Source organism: Cherax quadricarinatus, chromosome 30 (assembly GCF_038502225.1).
Source record: "Cherax quadricarinatus isolate ZL_2023a chromosome 30, ASM3850222v1, whole genome shotgun sequence".
NCBI classification, from domain to species: Eukaryota; Metazoa; Arthropoda; class Malacostraca; order Decapoda; family Parastacidae; genus Cherax; species Cherax quadricarinatus.
This window is the reverse complement of record NC_091321.1, coordinates 15,166,044-15,193,035: the sequence shown is the minus strand read 5'-3', so window position 1 is coordinate 15,193,035 and position 26,992 is coordinate 15,166,044. Positions and strand designations below refer to the sequence as shown.

Genomic DNA, 26,992 nt, shown 5'->3' with positions numbered 1-26,992 from the left:
TCGGTATGCGGGTTTTTAATCGGTATGCGCGGCAAAAATTTTGCGATAAAAGTAATCGTTATGCGGAAAAATCGCTATGCGATGCCATCGTTATGCGGGGGTCCACTGTATATTCATGGAGAGGCACTGAGCCACAAGGGTCATATATCACCTGGGAAAAAAAAAAGAGTAACTAGGGTTAACCATTTGATTAAACTGCTTATGAATGGAACAGTCTACTAAGTGGAGTCACTGAAGCTACAACTTTGGGTAGCTTTAAAAGTATGCTGGACAAATACATAAGCGACAAAGGCTGAATCTGAATGGGACCAGCAGAGCATGGGTTAGCAGGAGTGTTGAAGCTTAAGCCTGGACAAAAGCTTGAGTGAGGGAAGGAAGGAGGGGGTTGGCTCTTGGGATGACTTGCCAAGTATGGGCCAACAGGCCTGCTCCATTATTCTTACATTCTTAAGAAGGGTAACCCCTATTCCATGGATCAAGAGCCCTTCGACAGAATAAAGGAAAAAAAAAAAAAAACTTTGAAGGGTGAAAGGAGGAGCCAGACTCCAAGACTTAAAGTCACTGACCAACTGCTGGAGCATCGTAGGAGTCTCCGAGTAGGATCTCCGGGGCAGAGTAGGCCAGGGAGCCACAGGAGGTCTCCAGCTTCTGGCCGGGGCAGAACTTGTTGCTGAAGCCAAAGTCGGTAAGTTTCACCATACCCAGCTTCTCAAAGAACACCACGTTCTCTGGCTTCAGGTCACGGTGGACGACGTGCAGCTTGTGGCAGAAGCTAATGGCATGCACGATCTGGCGGAAGTACTTGCATGCTGCACCCTCGTCCAGCCCCTTCTCATGCCTGCCAGGATAGTCAACAAGTACTTAGTTTACAGGCAGGTAGGTGGTTAACATGGAGGTAGGTAGTCTACAGGTAGGTAAGTAGTCAACAGGTAGGTAAGTAGTCAACAGGTAGGTAAGTAGTCAACAGGTAGGTAAGTAGTCAACAGGTAGGTAAGTAGTCAACAGGTAGGTAGGTAGTCTACAGGTAGGTAGTTAGTCTACAGGTAGGTAAGTAGTCTACAGGTAGGTAAGTAGTCTACAGGTAGGTAAGTAGTCAACAGGTAGGTAGGTAGTCTACAGGTAGGTAGGTAGTCTACAGGTAGGTAGTCAACAGGAAGGTAAGTAGATAAGGAGTCAATATGTAGGTAGATAGGGGGTCAACATGTAGGTAGATAAGGGGGTCAACATGTAGGTAAATAGGTGGGTAGATAGTCAACAGGCAGACGTAGTCAAGAGATGGGTAGAATTATGAAAATGGAATACAATACCGACGAGTATGACACAAGTGAAAGTTAGATATCTTTATTGTCAAAACGTTTCAGTCGAATACAGCAGCAGAAGCAGTGGCGAGGTGAGATGCTAATAAATCCGTACGTTCTTGCTTCTACTAGTAGTGACTACATTTCCAGGCAGTGGCGAGGTGAGATGCTAATAAATCCGTACGTTCTTGCTTCTACTAGTAGTGACTACATTTCCAGGCAATGACTACATCGAGATTTTCAGCGCCTAACCTCAATTAACATGTAAATAGGTCAGCTGAACTCTTCGCCAGGCTGAGATACTTACCATCTCCAAAAACTACCTCTTCAAAATTAACAGACTGATCATATCACTTTTACCTCATCACTGGTTCTGATGCTGTCTCCATATTTTGTCACCTCTGTATCCAATTGAAGAGGCCTACTATGTAGGTGAAACCTTAGGATAATAAAGATACCTAACCGTGGCACGTAAGTCAAAGATTGTATCTAATACAGATAAGTGTGTAATTAAGACATGTACAGTACTAGGATAAATTTATGTTAACGAGACGTTTCGCTCACCAGGAGCTCTGTCAGTCTTTGTGTATTTGTGTGTTGAATGACCCACACAGGTTTAGTCTAATGTATGGTTTAGAAAGACACGTAAGCAAACACTATAACATATTTATTAGAAAACGTTTCGGTCCTGGGACCTTGATCACTTCTAACATACAGAGGTAGAAAGACATTATATATATAGGCGGAGAGTGAGATGTGACGCACGTGACCTGAGGAATGTCATAAGAACATAAGAATGGAGGAACACTGTAGAAGGCCTACTGGCCCATGCGAGGCAGGTCCTTATCAAAACAACCTCTGCCTATGATGAGGACCAGTAGACGATGAAATGATAATAAATTAGACACATGTGCAACTCTTGGGTATCAATAAAGATACCCAAGAGTTGCACATGTGTCTAATTTATCAACATGTCGGTTCTCTGAACCATTCATCTACAAGACGATGAAATCATGTGACTCCTGTGTTGTTGGGTTGGTGCTGCTTAAGTATCATGTATGCCAATGTTTTTGAAATTTTGTAGTTTCCAGTGTTGCGTTCTATAGTGTCGGTGACGGTGATTAGTGAGGCTTCTAGGCACCGTCGGCGTCTGAGGTCTGGTTCGGTGAGAACGAGTTGTGCCTCGTTCCAGTTCATCAAATGCCCCGTGGAGTCTCTGTGGAGGACACAGGCGTACCTTACATCGTCTCTGTTAGAGGCATTTCGATGCTCATTCAGGCGGACTGCAAGATCTCTGCCTGTCTCGCCTACATATTTCTTGGGACAGAACCCACAGGGGATAGTGTAGACGCCTGCTGTGGAAGTTAGAGGTGTGGGGCTGCGTTTAGTAGTGAGGTCTTTGATAGAGGATGTGTTTATGGTGGAAACGATGATGTTACTCATAGCAAGTGCCCGGCGAGTATTCGTGGCAACATCGCCAGGCCCTTCTCAACAAGATCAATGCAGTTGAACCATCAATAAAGTTTACACTTGAACTCGAAAATGATGGCAAACTTCCTTTCCTCGACGTTCTACTGTGCAGATCTCCCGACAGTGACAAACTTCTCTTCAAAGTGTATAGAAAACCTACCAACAAGGACGATCTTATACACTTTTATTCACACCAAGATACCCGCACTAAGAGAGGAGTCCTCATTGGCTTCTTCTTGAGAGCTCTTCGCATCTCCAGCCCTTGTTTTCTAGAAGAAGAATGCACTTACATAACACAAGCCTTTACACGTCTTCAGTTCCCATCTTTCTTCATCCGAGATTGCAGACTCAAGGCACAAGCTATCCTCAACAAACCGCCCATGGAACAGCCCCCTAAACAGTTCATAGTACTCCCATGTGGCGATGTTGCCACGAATACTCGCTGGGCACTTGCTATGAGTAACATCATCGTTTCCACCATAAACACATCCTCTATCAAAGACCTCACTACTAAACGCAGCCCCACACCTCTAACTTCTACAGCAGGCGTCTACACTATCCCCTGTGGGTTCTGTCCCAAGAAATATGTAGGCGAGACAGGCAGAGATCTTGCAGTCCGCCTGAATGAGCATCGAAATGCCTCTAACAGAGACGATGTAAGGTACGCCTGTGTCCTCCACAGACTCCACGGGGCATTTGATGAACTGGAACGAGGCACAACTCGTTCTCACCGAACCAGACCTCAGACGCCGACGGTGCCTAGAAGCCTCACTAATCACCGTCACCGACACTATAGAACGCAACACTGGAAACTACAAAATTTCAAAAACATTGGCATACATGATACTTAAGCAGCACCAACCCAACAACACAGGAGTCACATGATTTCATCGTCTACTGGTCCTCATCATAGGCAGAGGTTGTTTTGATAAGGACCTGCCTCGCATGGGCCAGTAGGCCTTCTACAGTGTTCCTCCATTCTTATGTTCTTATGACATTCCTCAGGTCACGTGCGTCACATCTCACTCTCCGCCTATATATATAATGTCTTTCTACCTCTGTATGTTAGAAGTGATCAAGGTCCCAGGACCGAAACGTTTTCTAATAAATATGTTATAGTGTTTGCTTACGTGTCTTTCTAAACCAACTTGTCGGTATTTATTACCAAGGTTTATACCAGTCTAATGTATGTTTCAAGTATACTCAAATCTCAGCACACGTTTTCTTATAGATGGTTAACATACCAACTCAGCATATTTCGTACATTCACATCGCAGTTAATAACTAAGGTGCAGCAATACCATCATTTCATTCATACAAGTCGGTATAGTAGTTCTTATCCTCTAAGTGGAAATAAAAATTGAACGACGTTTCGGTCCATCTCGGACCTTTATCAAATCACTAGTTGCTTGAAAACGGTTCATGACAGACCAAAACGTTGCCCACTTTTCATTTCCAATTTGTGAGCAGGCTGCAAAGGTCTCCACCTGCAGTATAGTAACTTTCATTCTTAATTACAAAGTCAAACAAGACCTACCAATTTGGATTAATGTTTTCCCAAGAGCAAAGAGTGAGAGGGGAGTGGTAGAGGACTCACTTCATGATGTAGTCGTACATGTCACCACCGTCGGCCCACTCTAGGATGAGGTAGAGTTTGGTTTGAGTGTCGATCACCTCGTAGAGTCTGACAACGTTGGGGTGTTGCACGAGCTTCATGCAGCGCACCTCCTGGAACAGGTGAGCCCGCGACACCTCGTCCAGCTTCATCTTGTCTATCACCTGCACCCAAGACAACAGCAGTAGGTCATCACGCAAATATTACAACTTAGTCGGGAGAAAGGCAAGAGGCGGAGACAAGAGCTAGACCTCTTCTTTTCCTCGTAAATTCATGTGTGTAATTAGAGTTTCAGCTATGTAGGTTAACTGAGAGCAACAAGTTTGTTTTTTCTTAACATGGTAGCGATATAATTTTATGACAGATGGACTAGAGCAAGTCCCTACTACACTCTAACCTAAGGTCATGGGAGAGAGAGAGAGAGAAAGAGAGAGAGAGAGAGAGAGAGAGAGAGAGAGAGAGAGAGAGAGAGAGAGAGAGAGAGAGAGAGAGAGTCTTAATAGATTAGCTTGTCCTGAATTCCATCTAGTCTTACGTATTTCGTGGAAATACGAGCCTAATACACCCACAATAATCGAACTATAATACAATATACACATGGGATATAACAGGTATCTAATTCATGGTATTTTGACTTCTCTCAAGTCAACTCAATATATCACGTATCCCTGGGATTTATGTATCACTCTTGACAGTGATCCTGGGATTTGTGGACCTGGGATTTATGAAGCACTTGGCAGTAACCCCGGGATTTATTGTTTGTTTTTTGGCAGTGACCTAAAGATTTATGGATCAATCTTGAGAGTGATCCAAGGATGCGTGTGCACACACACATCTAAGAGTGAGAGCCAACGAGAGTGAGCGAGTGAGACAGTTACCTTGACGGCCACCTTCTCTCCGGTGAAGACGTGTCTGGCCAGCTTGACGACGGCATAGTGGCCACGTCCCAGCGTCTCCTCCAAGTCATACAGGCCAGCAATCTTGCCATCGTACCCGCCCACGCTCATAGTAGCTGCACCTGCAACACAAACACAAATGTAGTAAATGTACCTACAACACCACAAACACAAATATAACTGCATTTGCAATACAAACACAAATGTAGTTGCACCAGCAGCCTTGCACTATCTTGAGAAAACACTGGAATATTGCACAACGTTGAGGCAACAGCATTATAAAATTGCACAATTTGTCTTGCAGTAAACAAAAGCAGCGTTGGGGCAAGAAGATGCAGCGTGAATTTAGTGTTTACCATGTTAATTTGAGAAACTTTGAGATGTGGCGGTACAATACCTGATAATATATACATTTACCCCTCCCAATGTCGGAGAAAGTGAGAGAGAGAGAGAGCGAGAGAGAGAGAGAGAGAGAGAGAGAGAGAGAGAGAGAGAGAGAGAGAGAGAGAGAGAGAGAGAGAGAGAGAGAGAGAGAAAGAGAGAGAGAAGGCTGTGGGCCCAGATAAGGTGAGCCCAAGATTGGTGAGTAGATGTACAGACCATCTAGCATCACCTCTAACTCACATCTATCAGCACTGCCTAGTAGTATAGTGCAAATGGCCTTCTCCTTTGGAAAGTAGCATATACAATACCTGTTCACAAAAAGAAGAGCAGAGCGGAAACCAGGAACTACAGACTAGTGTCACTCCTGTCAATCAGCGGCAAGATTCCTGAGACAATAATCTCACGGCAGATGACAGCGTTCATCGACTATCACTTGCTTCTTTGTGACCGTCAATACGGATTCAGAAAATGTATCACAGGTCACCCTGCTGCTGATCTGCTGTAAAACCTCTCCACTATGTGGCATCAGTCACTGGATCAATCCAAGATCAACTGTGTAGCTGAGCTGGACATTGCTGGTGCTTTCGGTGGAGTAAGGCACTAGGGACTCATGGCAAAACTGCAAGCACTAGGAGTCGCTGGCTCTTCACTATACCTCCTGAGTGATTACTTTCAAGGTGGCACTGCTTAAAGTTGGCTCTGCTTAAACTTGGCACTGCTTTAGTTCATTCAGATTTACATGATAGTTTCACATTTATCGGACATTACCAGAGCATCGTTACAGATTTTACACTCGATTATGACTCCTGAAACCTTCTCTCTCTCTCTCTCTCTCTTTCTGATTCATGCATACACCCACTCCTTCCTTCACTCACTCTCACACTCCCTCATGCAATGTATGATTTTGTGGTTTTTGTGTTGTCTGTGTTATGATGATGCGAGAGTAGCGCCACAAGAACACTGTCTTGGCCAACACTTTGTTATTATACAAAGATGAATTTTGATTTACTAACTACTTGTAGTCAATTCCGGGGGTCATCGCTCTCCCCCTGCGGCCTGGTCCCAGACGAAGCCTGATCAATCAGGCTGTTGGTGCTAGTGGCAAGCAGTAAATTAATATCCACTTCCCTACTTTACTGCTATAACCTTCTGACCTCATCTTATAGGCTATAACTACGTACATTTACTTTTAATATGCCTTTGATTAGTTTCGAGAGTTTTCCTACTTACACAGCCTGGCCCAGGGCCAGGTTTATCTAGTGTTTGCCTGGTCAGCCAATCTGTTACTGCTGGCGGCCTGCTGGCCCATATATCCATCACAGCCTGGGTGATCCATCACTTTGAGAAAGTACTTGTCCAGTTTCCTTCTGAAGACAGTTCTGCACTTGTTTCGACAGTGTTTCTGAAGAGTGTGGGCTCAGGGTGTTGATACAATGTTCTCTTACTGTACCCACAACGTCCCTGCTTTTCACGGGGTCTACTTTACATTTTTTTTTTTATCTCTTGCTTAAGTGTGTTATGGCAATGTGCAGATTTGGTACTAGACTCTCAAGTACCTACCAGGTATATATTATCATAAATGTATCTTTCCTCTGCTCCATATTGAGGACTCTGAGCGCTCCCATCCTTACTGGTTTTATGCGGGCTGTATCTGTTTCAAGTCTGATATATCTCTTGCTCTGAACGAAGCCTCAACACTAAACGTATTAATACTTTGACCGAGACAGTACACACGATTTAAACGGTGGCACTATTTCCCTTGTTTTGAAATTATCGACCTGGCACTTTCCTGGCTTTCGTGACATTTGCCTTATTGTGTTCCTTAAAAGAAAGGTCAGCTGACATTATTACAACCAGTCTTTCACATATTCCTTTTGTTCTATTTGGTGATCTTGATTTCTGTATACATTGCCCCCTCTGAGTTCTCCATTCTTTTCTTTCAGTATATAAGCAGATGGAACTTGTCACCATTATGAAGAGTGACATTAGGGCTACTGGTCTACAATTTTTAGCTAGCGCTCTACTGTATCCTTTATGCAAAAGAGCTTCGTCTGCACTCTTGAAGGTCTTTTAGGATTTCATCTAGATCTAAGATCTTTCTCCAAAGAATACTGAGTATTCGTGCTAATAATCTTTTACACTTCTTTATAAATAATGACTGCTAAACATTGATTTATATTGGTCTTCTAAAGTTTCACTCTTTTTCATCGTCGGTGTATGAAGACCTGTGATTAATAGTCCACTTCTACAAATACTTCTTAAGATGAGATAGTTACTAACTTGGATTTTGCATATATGTAGAAATGTGGAAATTTTTACAATATCCTAGATGGCTCGTTTCTTCGTGCTTCTTCTGGTCACACTTAGTCTTTTTTTTCAGAATCCATGTGTGCTACAGCTGGGTAAGCTCCTCGAATTAGTTCCTGATCAGCCTACCTACCTGGAGTCTACCTGGAGGGCATTCCGAGGATCAACGCCCCCGCGGCTCGTTCCACGACCAGGCCTCCCGGTGGATCAGAGCCTGAGCAACGACGCTGTTACTGCTGGCCGCACACAATCCAACGTACGAACCACAGCCCGGCTGATCCGGCACCGTCTTTAGGTATCTGTCCAGCTCCCTCTTGAAGACAACCAGGAGTCTTCCCTTAATACCCCTTATTGCTGGTGGGAGGCTGTTGAACAGTCTTGGGCCCCGGACACTTACTGCGTTTTCTCTTAGTGTACCAGTGACGCTCCTACCTTTCACTGGGGGTATGTTGCATCGCCTGCCAAGTCTTTCGCTTTCGTATGGAGTGATTGCTGTGTGCATACTAGGGACCAGTCCCTCCAGAATCTTCCAGGTGTAGATTATATCTCTCTCTCGCCTGCGTTCTAGTGAGTACAAGTCAAGTGCTTCCAGGCGTTCCCAGTAGTTAAGGTGTTTGGTGGAACTTATACGTGCAGTAAAGGTTCTCTTAGTCTGGGACCGTGTCGGGGGTGGTTACCCCTGAAATTATTTTCAGGCTGAGGCAACCTTCAGGCATTGTGGCAACGTTTCGCTCTCTATGAGCTTTATCAAGCCGTAACCTTCAGGTAACCTCTGATAGTAGTGTAACAGCTGGAAGAAAGAGTATCTACTTACACTAGACTCATCGTGAGCTGGAGTGTATAGCTCCTGCCTTACCATAAAACTGCCAAGTTTTATGTATATTTTATATACATGACGTCATTAATATTCATATAAGAATTTAAGCACAAATGCATATCACAAAATTCGCCGAGTCCAGGAAATCACCTGGTCCGTGAAACCACCTATTCCGGGAAACCAATGGGTCTGGGTAACCACCGGTCCGGGTAACCACCGGTCCGGGGAACCACCGGTCCGGGGAACCACCGGGTTCAGGGAACCACCGGGTCCGTGAGACCATCGAGTTCAGGGATACCGTCTTGGAATGGGAGGCACTGCGTCCGGGGGAACCGTCTAGGCACCTCCACCGTCTCGGAGACGGTGCCAGTGGTACGGGACGACTGCGAAGTCACTCCTGGGAAATCACTGCAGCTCTCCAGATTCAAGTCAAGATTTTCAGAATCCGCCACTTGATTTATAGCGGGAGATGAGAGTGCTGTCAAGTGCCCTGGGAGAACTGCGGTAAAGCTCTTTCAGCTCTCTGAGAAATCTGGAATTGAGACGTTTCAGTGACCTGAAACTGGGATAACATTGGTCTAATACCCTGACTGAGAGATGCAACTCTCACTGATGATGGCAAAGAAATGAGTAAACATACAGTCGACACGGTGCTCACAGTCTCAGTAGTAGTAACCAGTTACCAGTAACCAGTTACCAGTAACCTGTCCGTTGACTCAACGACCAACCGTCTTGAGTCACGGTCTGTGCTGAGCTGACACTATTTTCAAAAGACCCACTACGGGGTACTGGCCAGCCGGCTAGTCAGTTTTACGAGTGTAACCAAGGAGATAGGTAACGGCTGCGGGTTCTCTCCACATATCTACGATTATACGTAATAACAGCCTACGTGAGTATTTCTACCCTAATCCACGTATCGAACTCCCACATGATAAATGGTGAAGAACTTTACTTGCAACGAGTTATGCCATCTCTTGCTGATGCCACAAGCCGTGCAGAAAGACGTTTCTGTGGCTAGTGTGCTCACTTGAGTGTTGTTGTTGTCCCTTGTGTTTCAGATTGTGATCCCATCCTAGTTGACAGTAATCAGTGCATTGTAAGAAGTTATTTCTCGAGTAACTTCCACGTTGTTAAAGTTTGTAAGTGTAGTTTCTTTATAGTTGATACCTCGTGTCACTGTGTGCGACTCAGTATATCAGCATTGTTTACCGTGTTCATTGTGCTTGTAGTAGATAGTAGATTCGTTCTCCCTTGCTATATTGCGTGTTATAGCGTTAATTTCTCAACCGGGGGGAGTATCCACTTCACCGAGTTTGTTCATTCCTCCAGTAAGAAAGAACAGATCCCATGTGGTCTGGTGTGATTCGATTCCTGCTCCAGGAAGATCTTATTCTGACTGTGAAGCCACCAGCTCCCATCAGTGACTTTCTCATGAACCAAGAATTACTGTATCGAACAGCCGAGTTGGGTACTCCTAGCAGAAGAGTATACCAGTTAGTAATTCCACAGTCACTAGTGAATGTAGCCTTACAGCTAGTTCACGATGTACCAGGTGTTGCACACCCTGGTATGGATCGTTCAGTAAAACAAGCCAGATTGAAATACTTTTGGCCTCGTATGGCAACTGATATTTCTGAGTATGTTAAGAAATGTAGTGTCTGCATGCAACATAAAGGCAATGCTAATGGTCCTAATCCAATCCAAGTGTATCCGACTACTAGCGAACCTTGGGAAAGAGTTGCGCTAGATTTGTTAACTAATTTCCGATGTTCCCTCCAAGGTAACAAACATCTGTGTGTTATGGTAGACCATTTCACCAGATATTGTGAGTTAGTTCCTATTGCAGATAAGACTGCCGAGACAGTAGCTAAAGCGTTTAAAGAACGCATTATCTGCAGGCATACCACCCCTAAGTCCCTAGTAACAGATAATGGAGGTGAATTCTGTAATGAAATTCTTGAAAATTTGTGTACCTTGTACAAGATCTCTAAATCCACCATTGTTCCTCATCATCCTGCCAGCAATGGGTTAGCGGAACGAACCAATAAGAAAGTACTTGATGTCTTGAGAGCCACTATCAATCCCAATAGTGAAACTTGGGATGAAGTTATACCTGATGTGCAGTGTGCTATAAATTCTGCTTACAATGTTTCTATAGGTGACACTCCACATTATGCATTGTATGGTGTAGATAAACGTTTGCCTTATGAGTTGTTATATTCTAATCCGAAACCAAATTACAACCCTGATGATTTCGTAGCAACTCGTACCAGCTTAGCTCAAAGTGTTTTTAGAAGAATCCGTGAAACACTTCACAAATCAACAGCAGAATTTACAAGAGTCGCAAATACTCGAGTAAAGCCATCCAAAATCAAAGTAGGTTCGAGAGTTATGCTGACTAATTTTAACAAAACGTCTGCAATACCAAAGCTTGATCAAAAGTTTGTTGGTCCTTATCGCGTAGTTGAACATATCACTGGTAATAAGTATAAGGTTAGAGAGATTAGTACTGGTCAGTATAAAGAATCGCATTTGGATCATATGAAGTTAGTATGTGATGATAATGATGTTCCAACCCAGACTAATGTGACAGACTCTGACAATCCTCCTGATCCTGTACTCTCTTCCTCTGATACTCAGTCAGATGATCAACCTGAATGTCGTTATTCCCTACGTACACGACAGGTATTGAGAAATCCTCAAGTATCATTTGTAACTTCCAATTCAGATTTGCCTCAAATACAGCATGAGTTAGCCAATGCTACAGAGTTTGATCCTCCCAGAGATGACACCCATTCTGCATATGCCAATCTTACCCTAGCAGAGTTGGGGTTAAATGTAAATAACCTGTATAGATGAATAATTACAGTATCAACTTATCAGTATTCAAGAATTTTTTTTTTTTGTGTTCATGTTCTCTCCGCATTCTGAGAGTTAACAGTCTAGATTTGCGTGCACCGAATCTGCCTTTCTGTTAAACACTCTTTCTTTGTATATATTCCTTCCTCAGAATCCGTAGATCACACGAATACAGATCGATCGATCAAAATTTTTGTTTTTATCACTTGTAATCTCAATGTTGAGTTCGTTGTTCATTTGTTGAGTTTTAAGTTGTACTATAGTATACCTTGTATTACATTACAGTTTCAGTTACGTAAGCTTTCATTCCAATGTTCTACTTATGTATCTATAATGTTTCATGTTGTGTACTTTGACATTGTATAGAATCAGCCCAAGCCGTATACCTGCCATCTCTAGTTTGTATTAGTTGTATGTCGGGACGACATACGTTAGCGTCGCCGAGCTCTCAGTAGTAGTAACCAGTTACCAGTAACCAGTTACCAGTAACCTGTCCGTTGACTCAACGACCAACCGTCTTGAGTCACGGTCTGTGCTGAGCTGACACTATTTTCAAAAGACCCACTACGGGGTACTGGCCAGCCGGCTAGTCAGTTTTACGAGTGTAACCAAGGAGATAGGTAACGGCTGCGGGTTCTCTCCACATATCTACGATTATACGTAATAACAGCCTACGTGAGTATTTCTACCCTAATCCACGTATCGAACTCCCACATGATAACAGAGCCGCTAAACAGACTAAAAATATAATCACGACTTTTTTATGAATGTGACAAAAACCTCAGCCAACATTTCTAACATAACCCTGTCCACACTTGACTTTGAAATTGTCACTGATAATATGCCCCTGTTAAGATAGCATGCCCATGTCAAGATAGCATGCCCATGTCAAGATAGCATGCCCATGTCAAGATAGCATGCCCATGTCAAGATAGCATGCCCATGTCAAGATAGCATGCCCATGTCAAGAGAGCATGCCCATGTCAAGATAGCATGCCCATGTCAAGATAGCATGCCCACGTCAAGAGAGCATGCCCATGTCAAGAGAGCATGCCCACGTCAAGATAGCATGCCCATTTCAAGAGAGCATGCCCACGTCAAGATAGCATGCCCATGTCAGGATAGCATGCCCATGTCAAGAGAGCATGCCCACGTTAAGAGAGCATGCCCATGTCAGGATAGCATGCCCATGTCAAGAGAGCATGTCCACGTCAAGATAGCATGCCCATGTCAGGATAGCATGCCCACGTTAAGAGAACATGCTCATGTCAGGATAGCATGCCCATGTCAGGATAGCATGCCCACTTTAAGAGAGCATGCCCATGTCAGAATAGCATGCCCATGTCAGGATAGCATGCCCACGTTAAGAGAGCATGCCCATGTCAGGATAGCATGCCCATGTCAGGATAGCATGCCCATGTCAGGATAGCATGCCCATGTCAGGATAGCATGCCCATGTCAGGATAGCATGCCCATGTCAGGATAGCATGCCCATGTCAGGATATCATGCCCATGTCAGGATAGCATGCCCATGTCAGGAGAGCATGCCCATGTCAGGATAGCATGCCCATGTCAGGATAGCATGCCCATGTCAGGATAGCATGCCCACGTTAAGAGAGCATGCCCATGTCAGGATAGCATGCCCATGTCAGTATAGCATGCCCATGTCAGGATAGCATGCCCATGTCAGGACAGCATGCCCACGTTAAGAGAGCATGCCCATGTCAGGATAGCATGCCCATGTCAGGATAGCATGCCCACGTTAAGAGAGCATGCCCATGTCAGGATAGCATGCCCATGTCAGGATAGCATGCCCATGTCAGGATAGCATGCCCATGTCAGGATAGCATGCCCATGTCAGGATAGCATGCCCATGTCAGGATAGCATGCCCATGCCAAGATTCACGTTACTTCACATTCATCACGGGCCTTATATGTCTTATGGAGACTGAAATTAAATACAAGCTTCCTACCACCATCACCAATCCACCGATACAGCCCAAGAGGAAGACAGAACCGATTCCTTGGATCAAGAGCCCCTCACCGGCAGTAGGGCACCTCAGATAAATCTTCCCAGCCAGAGTTTCAAGTTTACAATTTTATTGATATTCGATGTTGCCAATAATTTATGAGTTTAAAATGATGCGAGAGACTCCAGTTTTCTGACCACTCTCCGCTTTAGCACTGGGACCCATTCTGGTTTAGCGATTTCTTGTCAATAATAACAATAACTATGCATTTCGGTCGCTGGGCGATCCGAGCGAGGTATCCCTGTATTCCATAACCCCAGTCCCCTGTGCCTCAATACACGCGACTGGAATAGTGCAGAGTGCGGCATAAGTTGACAATGCAGTTAAACATCGGCTATAAAGATCTGAAGGGAATCAGAAAGAGGTGATATTCACAAGGTATCATATGGAAACTAATATCCAAATTTCTTCAAAATGGTAAATTAAGACATACACAAACCAAATCTAGTTCAAATTTCTCTGAGAAGCCATAGACCAATATCCTAAAATACACAAGTACATTAAGCTTGAAGACGCTCAGATATTGGGCTGTCAAGTATCAGCAAGGAAGGCTTGCGACACTCAGAAATTATCCCACAAAAAGCAGTATTTCAATTTTTTCAATGTCTTCCACACCTTTGATGAGTCTTTCTACTCCCGGAGCCGGCCATGGGCCGGCTCCGGGCCATGGGCCATGGTCCATGGGTCTGGTGCTAGGCTGGTCAACCAGGCTGTTGCCGCTGGAGGCCCGCTGCCCCACATATTCATCACAGCCTGGTTGATCTGGCACAAAAGAAACTGGAACCTACACAGGCCAAAATCAATCCAAACTTTTCTCTAAAAACGATCACCCTTCAAGTATGTAAACTTAGTGTCCACAACAGCCAATTTTTTTTAACAATGGTCTTGAGGGCACGCAGATGTTATAGACAGATAAAAAGAATATTAATTTGATTTAACCTAGAATAACCAAATAAGACCAAACACTGTGACTTATTTCTGATCAGAAGAGACATTCTCCAATTATTTAACAGAACCCAATTTGATTACCAAAACTGGCACATGATAACTTACACAACCTAACATCAAGAGATTGTTTCCTTTGAAGAATACCTAATAATAATAATAATAATAATAATAATAATAATAATAATAATAATAATAATATACATTTTATTGTTTAGGTGAAAGAAGCAGTCCAGGATGAAAAGGCGTTCTTGTAGGCAGAGGCAAGTGATGGGAATTTCCATTCCCATCAGTCGCTCCCTCTACTTTAATTTCCGTTCCCATCACTCGCTCCCTCTTCTCTAAGCTCCATTCCTACCTCAATTCTAAGCGTGTGGCAACCAGCTTGAGCAAACTACACACCCAAACCCAACACTGAATGAATTTTGGACCGAACCACCACCCTGGTTCGCCAGTCAGACATTATTTCCTGGAACTGGGGGGTTTTAGTAGGGCCTGCGGTGGGTGGAAGGGGTTAGGACCTCCGCCTAGCCTCATAACACGCTGGGTCAGCTCCAGCACAGAACATTTGGCTCCTTGTTTATGAGCTAATATTCTGACCATTTGCTATGCCTGGTGAGATCCCTGGAGGAGCGCGCTACTCAGTACTAAGGGCCAGTGCATGGAGGAGACGTTGAGGGGCAAGTGGATGGGTGAAATATAGATGAAATGTGGATGGTGTTTTGGGCGACAGATGTGACAAATACAATGTATAAGGAAAGTAAAATTGATGAAGGATACATGGTATGATGGAGATGATCTATCTTACTTGCCCATTTACACCTACCCATCGTGCCTCACCAATCTACGTTCTCACTTAGCTACTTCCTCGCCCTTACCCATCCACTTCCTCTACCTCACTTCCTCGTGATCATCCATCTACTTCCTGCTGGAGTTCTAAACAGGGCCACAAATATGGGATACTGGGGGGTTTCAAAGGAGGCAAGGATGAAAGGGCAACATATTCCTGGACTGCAGGAAAGTGTGAGAGACAGTCAAAAGGGAACGTCCCGGGTTCCTCAAGGCACTTCCTGAAAAGCCGCATTAATGCCTACATTGGACTGCAGGCTATTAACTGTTCTCTTATTGTACCCAAGGCACCTCTGCTCTGAGGCGTTATCAACAGTTTCAATGCCTTGCTGGTTGTGTGTGGACAGTAAATGCTCTCTCCATCTTTTCCAGCTTGGATATCTTCTTGCCTTGAACGGAGCCGTCAATACAGAACAATATTTTACGCGAGAAAGCACAAATGCTTTAAATAGCGTTACCACTGCCATTATTTTTTTTATAAGCATGGTCTCATTATCCAAGCTATTAATTTTCTTGCCACTGCTGCATTTATCTAATTGTGTTCTATGAATGACAGGTAGTCTGGCATTATTATACTCAAGTCTTACGTGTTTCTTTACATGTAGTATGAGATGGTCCTCCTGTGTTTTGCATCCAGTGCTCTCCTTGAGTGCTTCATTTTTCATATTTGAGCAGTTGGAACTTGTCACCACTGAACATTATATAACTTTCTTCATCCTCTCACACACACGTAATCTCATTCTCACTATTCTAGTTGGTAACATCTGGGACAACACCTGCCTTAATACTCTTGATGGAGCGCTTCCTCCACCACCACCACCACCACCCAAAAGCCCACTATCATAACACTCTCCACCACCACTCTTCCATATAACTACTTTAAGCATTTATCTTACTACCACTCGACCTGTGGCCAAACTTCCCTGATCACCTTGGCTATTGCTATCTAGAGCCTGCAGATTACACACAGTCATCCCAACCCTACTTAAATCACGTTGTCTCATATGCAATATCAAACAAAAAACCTCATCTAATATTGGGCTCATGCTTGAGATGGAACTTTCCCTCATAACAGCAAAGAATTTAATGACTGACAACCCAAACGAATTTTCCATGAATCAGACTTCATCTTTATAATACAACCCTAACCCCACCTGATTTTGAAGAAATCAAGTCCATACGATTTGCTTCGAGACAAAACTCGTGGAACTCCATTTTTATTTAAAATAATCATTAAAAAACACTATGACATGCCATAAATATCTTATGGAGATAAGAGTCTGGACCTAGAGTCTACTATAGAGCATGGAAATTTCCCCATTCCACAAAGATGGAGCTATATAGAACTGACATCTTACATCAAAATATTTGAAGGAGTTTTAAGAACATGATTGCTAAACAAATGAAATGACATTCGCACAACCCAGTTGAACATGGGTTTACAAAATATTGCATCTCGCAATATTTTTTCCACTCTGACATGCTCTTCGATGCACTGGAAGACAATACACAATAAATGCCAACGTAATCTACCTGGAGTCTACCTGGAGGGCATTCCGGGGATCAACGTCCCCGCGGCCCGGTCCACGACCAGGCCTCCCGGTGGATCAGGGCCTGATCAACGAGGCTGTTACTGCTGGCCGCACGCAATCCAACGTACGAACCACAGCCCGGCTGATCCGGCACCGTCTTTAGGTATCTGTCCAGCTCCCTCTTGAAGACAACCAGGGGTCTTCCCGTAATGCCCCTTATTGCTGGTGGGAGGCGCTCCACAGGTGCGATCATGGTGTAAAAGGAATAAGTGAAAAAGTGGGCAGATGAACCTTTAGTTACTACCAAGGAGTAGTAATGAAAAAAGTTAAATCACATACACGCCTCACGTTCATCTCACCCCTACCCTCAGGATCCACTCTCATGGCATCACCTACATGCCCTTTACACCCACTACATACCCTTGAGGTTATACCCACCACCACCCACATACCACAAACACCCACTCCACAACCATGAGGTCATGCCCATGACCATCCATTACGCCCTCCCCCAGGATTAGGAGAGCTCGGCGCCTTATCAGAGAAGCACTGGTACCTATTCAGGTGGTCTTGATTACACAGGTGATGGAAGGCAGACCCACCTGCAGTTTGCCTCCACTTTACCTAAGACGTCTTTCAAAATAAGGACAAAGTAATTTATGCTATATAAATATAATTATGTTAAAACAGAAGGAATAAAGGAACATCTAATACAATACTGGTAAATAACAAAGTAAACAATTATATACCGAACCTACTAACCAAATACTGTACCTAAAAAGACAGAGAAAACCAAATTAAAGACCGATTAATGACAATCTACAGTCTACCTGTCATCTACCTGTAGATTCCTTTGGGTCATCGCGCCCACCGTCCGGTCCCAGACCAGACCTCGTTTATGGTCTCAATCTATCAGGCTGTAAGTGCTAGTCGTACACAGTTCAACGTAGCCATACAGCCCTACCAGTCAGGAACTTATTCCAGGAACTTGTGAAGTTCTTTCCGGAAGAGTCTACTGGCAATTGGCCTAATGCTTGATGGGAGGACGTAGACTATTCTTGGCCACTTTATGGTTATGTAAAACCTGGCACGAAGACCAAGATCAGTCTTGGTATAGGGCACTAAACTGTAACAGATAACAGGAATGATACCAGTGGAGTAACGCGCACACAAGATGCTGACGGGAGTGTGCACATCATGGTTCCCCAGTACCGAAACTGGTGCCGATGCTGGTAGTTCTGGTGCTGGTTCTAGAGATGATACTGGTACAGTTCCTAATGCTGCAACCCTGATAGTAAGCCTTTGAAGCGTTTACCCCTGAAAAAATCCTTCGGGTATCCTTCAGGGTATTCTGCCTGACTACCTGCCAACCTGCCTACTGGCTTACCTGCCAGCCTGCCTGTCTGCCTTTATTATGGCCAAGAGAAGCGTGCACACATCATTGTGTTTCAGGAATTTACTGGTGGAATTTCCTTCATATACGGATCTCGAGAGAGCGTCTCTCTGAATTTATTGTATCTAAGTATAACATGAGTTACCACAACTTTCTCAATTCTGAAAATAAGCTGCCAAAAACCAAGGTGATTTTCCAGCTGAAGTCGACGGTAAGCAGATGTCTGCCAACAGTGTTTGCCCTAACAACACACTTGCAGTCAGTAAGCACCTCGAACACGGAACTCCCGATGACGTCATAGCATAAACAGGTACATCATACATAAACTCTCTCTCTCTCTCTCTCTCTCTCTCTCTCTCTCTCTCTCTCTCTCTCTCTCTCAACACCCAGGAAGATACTTCTTCACCGTGAGGGTCCACCTACCTGTTAATGGTTCTGAGGTCAACGTCCCCACGGACAGGTTCTGGTTGATGGCCCAAACACTCGGGCTGTTGGTGTTAGCAGCACGCAATCCCAGGTAAGCACAACCGACCGGCTGACCAGAAACTACATGGAGGAACTTGTTCAGTTTTCTTCTGAAGACATTTACGGATACTTAAGATGGGAGGGTAGTGTGTGTGGGGGAAGGGGGTAGGATGCTCGAAACCAGACACACAAAATCAGATATTAGACAACACAATCACATATGACAAAATACAATAACATATCAGACACAAAAACACAACCACACAACTGGTACAAAGTACAACAACACTGGTACAAAGTACAACACAACTGATACAAAGTACAACAACACAACTGGTACAAAGTACAACAAAACTGGTACAAAGTACAACCACACAACTGGTACAAAGTACAACACTGGTACAAAGTACAACACAACTGGTACAAAGTACAACCACACAACTGGTACAAAGTACAACCACACAACTGGTACAAAGTACAACACAACTGGTACAAAGTACAATCACACAACTGGTACAAAGTACCACACAACTGGTACAAAGTACAACAACACAACTGGTACAAAGTACAACACAACTGGTACAAAGTACAACCACACAACTGGTACAAAGTACAACCACACAACTGGTACAAGGTACAACACAACTGGTACAAAGTACAACCACACAACTGGTACAAAGTACAACCACACAACTGGTACAAAGTACAACCACACAACTGGTACAAAGTACAACCACACAAACTGGTACAAAGTACAACACAACTGGTACAAAGTACAACATAACTGGTACAAAGTACAACACAACTGGTACAAAGTACAACACAATTGGTACAAAGTACAACCACACAACTGGTACAAAGTACAACACAACTGGTACAAAGTACAACCACACAACTGGTACAAAGTACAACCACACAACTGGTACAAAGTACAACCACACAACTGGTACAAAGTACAACACAATTGGTACAAAGTACAACACAACTGGTACAAAGTACAACACAACTGGTACAAAGTACAACCACACAACTGGTACAAAGTACAACCACACAACTGGCACAAAGTACAACACAACTGGTACAAAGTACAACACAACTGGTACAAAGTACAACCACACATCTGGTACAAAGTACAACCACATAACTGGTACAAAGTACAACCACACAACTGGTATAAAGTACAACAACACAACTGGCACAAAGTACAACCACACAACTGGCACAAAGTACAACCACACAACTGGCACAAAGTACAACCACACAACTGCCACAAAGTACAACCACACAACTGGTACAAAGTACAACCACACAACTGGCACAAAGTACAACCACACAACTGGCACAAAGTACAACACAACTGGTACAAAGTACAACACAACTGGCACAAAGTACAACACAACTGGTACAAAGTACAACACAACTGGCACAAAGTACAACACAACTGGTACAAAGTACAACACAACTGGTAGAAAGTACAACAACACAGCTGGCACAAAGTACAACACAACTGGTATAAAGTACAACAACACAACTGGCACAAAGTACAACAACACAACTGGCACAAAGTACAACCACACAACTGGCACAAAGTACAACCCCACAACTGGCACAAAGCACAACCCCACAACTGGCACAAAGTACAACCACACGACTGGCACAAAGTACAACCATACAACTGGCACAAAGTACAATTACACAACTGGTACAAAATACAATCACAGTAGTACAAAGTACAATCACAACTGGTACAAAGTACAATCACAACTGGTACAAAATACAATCACAGTAGTACAAAGTACAATCACAACTGATACAAAACAGTCACAACTGGTACAAAATACAGTCACACAACCGTAAAAAGCCAAGTAACTATTCGGTAAGCTATTCCAACAAAAGCAGTTTCCAAAAACCTACATAATAGCATTATCGTTCTTTATAATCAATCAAATTCCCTGCAACATTTTCGTTTGATGTTAATTACGGTGGGAAACAAGACTCGCTGCCAATACTGAAGTTATCAGTAAAACCTCTCATTATCAGAAATGAAAAGTCTTAATTGGCCATCTCAAAGCGTCAATTATAAAGGCAAGCGAACCAGCTACACTACAGCATACTGGCCCACCACCTACTCAGAACAACTGCCAAACTTATATATGCAAATGTTATGACCAATGTGACCTCTGAATTCGTATCGCAGCAACGTGGGTGTGTGATCCTCGACGGAAAGGTCAAGGGATCACAGCAGAAGACCAGAGGCGAGTAACCAGGTTGCCTGGACAAAACTGCCATGACCACATGAGGCTGACAGGTTGGTCAAAACATCCAGGACCAGAATCAGACTGCCTGGATGGACAAAATAGCCAGTTCTGATCTTTTTGATAGACTGGACAAAACCAGGAGAAACAGGGTCTGGCTGACAAGCAGGACAACACTGTCGAGACCAGAGTCGTGAAGGGTGATGGTGTCAGGTGGTTACTATGGAGACCCACACATACACACACATACATTAAAGTACCTACGGTCTCCTGGTATGGAGATAACTGGGTCAGAGAACAGACACGTTGATGAATTAAGCACTTGTGCAACACTTGGGTATCTTCATGTGGAGACGTTCCGTCAACCAGTGGCTAATTCATCTCCTAGTAGCTCTCACAGCAAAGGCAGGATTCGACTTTGGGTGAGCGTGATATCAGGTAAAGAACCGCCGGAAAGAGGCAGAGTTACCCTCTATATCACAAGTAAACACTCGCATGTTCTCCGAGCGCGTCAGAGCGAGCGCTGGACGCGTCGTCACGATAGTGCTGGAGGATGTGATGTCACGATAGTGCTGGAGGACGTGATGTCACGATAGTGCTGGAGGACGTGATGTCACGATAGTGCTGGAGGACGTGACATAACGATAATGCTGGAGGCTGTGACGTAACGATAGTACTTGAGGACGTGACGTCACGACAGTGCTGGAGGACGTGACGTTACGACAGTGCTGGAGGACGTGACGTTACGACAGTGCTCAGTGGTCGTCTCTTTTGTCTTATGGTTAATTTGCACATAAATATCACATGTTTCCTGTTGTATTATACACCAGGGTATATTTTGTTATACATAATATAACGCTCTTTTTGCTGTATTATATATCAAAATAAATAACGAGTTTTCTGTTGTATTATGCAGCAGGATAAATAACGAGCTTTCTATCGTATTATACATCAGGATGTATCATGTGATTTCTGTTGTATTCTTCAGCAGGATGTATTAAGATATACGTTGTATTATACATCAGAGAGAGAGAGAGAGAGAGAGAGAGAGAGAGAGATAAGAGAAGTTGAGTGGAAGAAAGAGAGGGTGGAGTGGGTAGGTGAGACAGATGTGAAGCTACAAGACTGGCAGTAAAAGTTACCCAAAATCCACCTAACATTACACCACCCCTTCCTAATATTGCACCACAGACCACCACCACTACTACTATTATTACCACCACCCCTACTACTACTACTACTACTACTACTACTACTACTACTACTACTATTACTATTACTACTACTACCTCCACCACTACTACTACTACCACCACCAATACTACTAGTACTACGAGTAGCTACAAACAAAATTAGGTGAGCACAACCAGGTCTACCTACCAACCTGAAGTCTACCTGGAGGGTGTTCCGGGGGTCAATGCCCCTGCGGTCCAGTCCTTGACCAGGCCTTCCAGTGGATCAAGGTCTGATTAACCAGGTTGTTACTGCTGGCCGCACGTAGTCCAACATATGAACCACAGCCCGGGTACTGACTTAGGTATCTGTCTAGCTCCCTCTTGAAGGCAGCCAGGGGTCTACTAGTAATTCCCCTCATGCCTGGTGGGAGGCTGTTGAACAGTCTTGAACCCCCTTACACTTGAAGTATTTTCCATTACTGTACTGATGACACCCCTATTTTTCACTGGGGGTATGTTGCACCATCTGCCAAGTCTTTTGCTTTCGTAGGGAGTTTTTTCTTTATGCAGATTTGGGACCAGCCCCTCTAGGATTTTCCAGGTTGTAGATTATGATGTATCTCGCCTGCACTCCAGTGAGTACAGGTCAAGTGATTCCAAGCGTTCCCAGTAATTATGGTGTTTGACGGAATGTATATGTGCAGTAAAGGTTCTCTGTACATTCTCTAGATCTGCGATTTCACCTGCCTTGAATGGAGACGTCAGTGAGTACCACCACAACCACCACCACCACCACCACCATCACCACCACCACCATCACCACCACCATCACCACTACCACCACCATCACCACTACCATCATCACCACCACCACCATCACCACTACCATCATCACCATCACCACCACCATCACCATCATCACCATCACCATCACCACCACCACCATCACCACCACCATCACCATCACCACTACCATCACCACCATCACCACCACCACCACCATCACCACCACCATCACCACTACCATCATCACCATCACCACAACCACAACCATCACCACTACCATCACCACCACCACCATCACCACCACCATCACCACCACCATCACCACTACCATTATCACCATCACCACCACCACAACCACAACCATCACCACTACCATCACCACCATCACCATCACCACCACCATCACCACTACCATCATCACCATCACCACCACCACAACCACAACCATCACCACTACCATCACCACCATCACCACCACCATCACCATCACCATCACCACCATCACCACCACCACAACCACAACCATCACCATCACCACTACCATCACCACCATCACCACCACCACCATCACCACCACCATCACCACCACCATCACCACCACCATCACCACTACCATCATCACCATTACCACCACCACAACCACAACCATCACCATCACCACTACCATCACCACCACCACCATCACCACCACCATCACCACCACCATCACCACTACCATCATCACCATCACCACCACCACCACCACCCACTTCACAGGTGTGACCCGAAACCTGGTGATCAAAATGTTTATGGAGACGTATGGGTAAGTTCCATTTTACCCACCCTTCCTGCTGCCCCTGCTCACCTTACCCATCCTTCCTGCTGCCCCTGCTCACCTTACCCACCCTTCCTGCTGCCCCTGCTCACCTTACCCACCCTTCCTGCTGTCCCTGCTCACTTAGCAGTAACAATAAACACACGATGCTAATCGACTGCTGTGGGTTGCATCCTGGGGGGAAAATGTTGCGATGCAAGTGTATAAGAAACTGCAAGCCTGCTGGAAGTCACATTCTGTGTAAAAAATATTACCATGTAAGAAAACTGTATGCTGCTGGAAGTATTCAGATGCTTGGTGAAGAAACATGATGTTATCAACACCATTTTAATAAAAATTTAGCAGATAACCGTGATGGACGTGCCTACAAAATATAACGTCACGCATGTATAAATTCGATCGAAAACGTATATTTACTGGGAACGTCTAGAGTCCCTCAGGCTGTACCTCTGGATCGCAGGTGGCGATGATGCAACATGGCTCCCACTGCAATATTGATGACATTACTTTAGGAAAGACACGTTGCAGAGCAAGTTTTATTAGTTGCTGGTTACTGACTACCACCCTACTATCATGTATCAATTATGCCAGATCAACCAGGCTGTGATGGATATTTGGGGCACCGAGCCACTAGCAACAAGAGCTTGGTTGGACAGGCAAACATCAGACAAGCCTGGCACATGGCCGGGCTCCTGGAACTTATCAAAAGTATATCTCATTAAAGGTATGCTATATACTTGAAGAAAACACACATGTTGGTAAAACGTGCAGAGAGAGAGACGCTGCACCAACATGTGTGATTTTTTTTTCAAATGTTTAGCATACCTTTGATGAGTTCAGTGAGTTTTTCTACTCCAGGAACCCGGCCATGGACCAGGCTCGTCTGGTGCTTGCCTGTTCAACCAAGCTGGTGCTGCTGGAAGCCCACTACCCCACATATCCATCAAAGCCTGGTTGATCAGGAGTGCGGTGGGAACAATAAGAGAACACTGTATCAACATCCGGGTCCCAGACTATTCAACATCTTACCAGAAGATATCAGAAACACTGCTGGAACCAGTGTAGAAGCCTTCAAGAGGAAACTGGACAAGTACGTATCTTCACCAGGTGCCAGATCAACCAGGCTGTGATGGATATGTGGGGCAGCGGGCCTCCAGAAGCAACAGCCTGGTTGACCAGGCAAGCACCAGACAAGTCTTCAAAGGTATATCAAAGGTGATAATAGGGTGGTAGTCAGTAACCATCCAGAAAGGTTCTACCTTCTTGTTATACAGGTGTCACATAGAAACATTACGAGTCTTCTACTCTGACAAGACTGCTGGTTCCTCCTTCCTGTCTCACGAATACCAACATGACAAGTCAATCCTGTCAATGTTTTCATATATTCAATAAACACTTAAACGATAGGCATCGACTGTGACCACTGTAATTTTGTACTACTGCTCACAAGATGAGATGCCACCTCACACAGTACAGTACAATGGAAATTAGTAAATGGCCTCAATGGAAATAAGTCACTCTGTCTGACTTTTTTTTGGGTTATCCCAGGTTCTCTACACATATGCTGCTATGTATGATAATTCTATGTAACTGTATGTGTGTATACCTGAATAAACTTACTTAGCTCACAGCATGAGGCAAGGGTGCGTACACACACACACACACACACACACACACACACACACACACACACACACACACACACACACACACACATACATACATTCAGGTTCTTGTGTTAGGTAAGAAATAATAAATATAGAAGATATGCTGCAATATAATCCAAAAAGTGGCGCAGGAAAACGTTCTACTGCACTTTGTCTTGCTACCATGTTTCTCAAGGTTGACATTAACTGGACCGCAACTCAACGTTGTCTCCCTCACGCCCTTGAACTGCTGGCCCCACTCTCTCACACACCCACTCTCTCACTCCCTCTCTCTCACTCTCTCCATTTCCTGTAGCCGCCCCACAAAAACATCGAGCACACCTCTGTCTCTCTACACTTTTTAACTCAGGGAAGTAAAAGTCTCACAACCATCACACAAAGTGTCAACCACACACGTATATAAGAGTAACAGAGAGGAAAAAATGGCATACAGGGAGTAAACAAAAAACAGCATAAGAGTTAATAAAGTAGAATAGGGAATAAGAGAGTAAAAGTGGGAACAGGAGAGTAAAAAAAGGAATAAAGATGGAACAAGGTAAAACTGTGAATAATAGAGTAATGGAGGAAATAACATAAATGAAAAATGTATAAGGAGTAAGAGAGAAAATAACAGAGTAAAGAACCTAGAAGTAAGAACATAAAGGGAAAAGAGAGAGATAAGAGGCACAGATAAGAATAATACGAATTTATGGACTCTAAGGAACTGCAAAATGAAATGTAAATAATAGGTAAAAGACGAATAAAAAGAGGACGACGATAAACCGAAGGAGCAGAAGAAAGCACTGATGATGAACAATAAGAGCAATAGAAAGGACTGATGATAAATATAAGGAGCAGGAGAAAGCACTGATGAACACAAGGAGCAGGAGAAAGCACTGATGAACACAAGGAGCAGGAGAAAGCACTGATGAACACAAGGAGCAGGAGAAAGCACTGATGAACACAAGGAGCAGGAGAAAGCACTGATGAACACAAGGAGCAGGAGAAAGCCTTGGTGATAAACTCAAGGAGCAGAAACGAGGCACGAGAAAGTAGCGGTTAACACGAGAACCAGGAAAAAAAAGTAATAACGATGGACATGAGGAGGAGAAAGTAGAGGGGCGGAGTAATCGGTGATACAGCAAACAGGCAGTAAAGAGAACAGACAAAGCAATATGCAAGAACTGATTAGAAAGTGAGAATGATGTGAAGGTCACGGAACGGGATACGCGAATCAACGCAATGCAACTGTTGGGTTCCCAAATAAATGCAAAGAAACTGGAGGGGTTGCGAATGAACACAACAGAACGAGAGGGAACGAAACGGAACCACAGGGAACAAAACACCTGTTCCCTCTCTCGTGTGTGTGTGTGTGTGTGTGTGTGTGTGTGTGTGTGTGTGTGTGTGTGTGTGTGTGTGTGTGTGTGTGTAAAATTAAGCCAGAAACTGACCTGCT

General features: G+C 44.2%; 1 protein-coding gene across 5 annotated transcripts in view; it reads right to left on the bottom strand.

The window, feature by feature from the left end:
* The window catches only part of Snrk (SNF related kinase), a 374,848-nt gene that overhangs the window by 42,164 nt on the left and 305,692 nt on the right, over nucleotides 1-26,992 (bottom strand). For all 5 annotated transcript variants that reach the window (XM_053781947.2, XM_053781948.2, XM_053781944.2 and 2 more), the window contains exons 3-5: nucleotides 5,262-5,401; nucleotides 4,366-4,547; nucleotides 567-838 (exon numbers count right to left, since the gene is read on the bottom strand). In XM_053781947.2, the coding sequence (XP_053637922.1) occupies nucleotides 567-838; nucleotides 4,366-4,547; nucleotides 5,262-5,390 (583 nt within the window). In that variant the 5' untranslated portion in view covers nucleotides 5,391-5,401. The remainder of the gene's footprint in view (nucleotides 1-566; nucleotides 839-4,365; nucleotides 4,548-5,261; nucleotides 5,402-26,992) is intronic.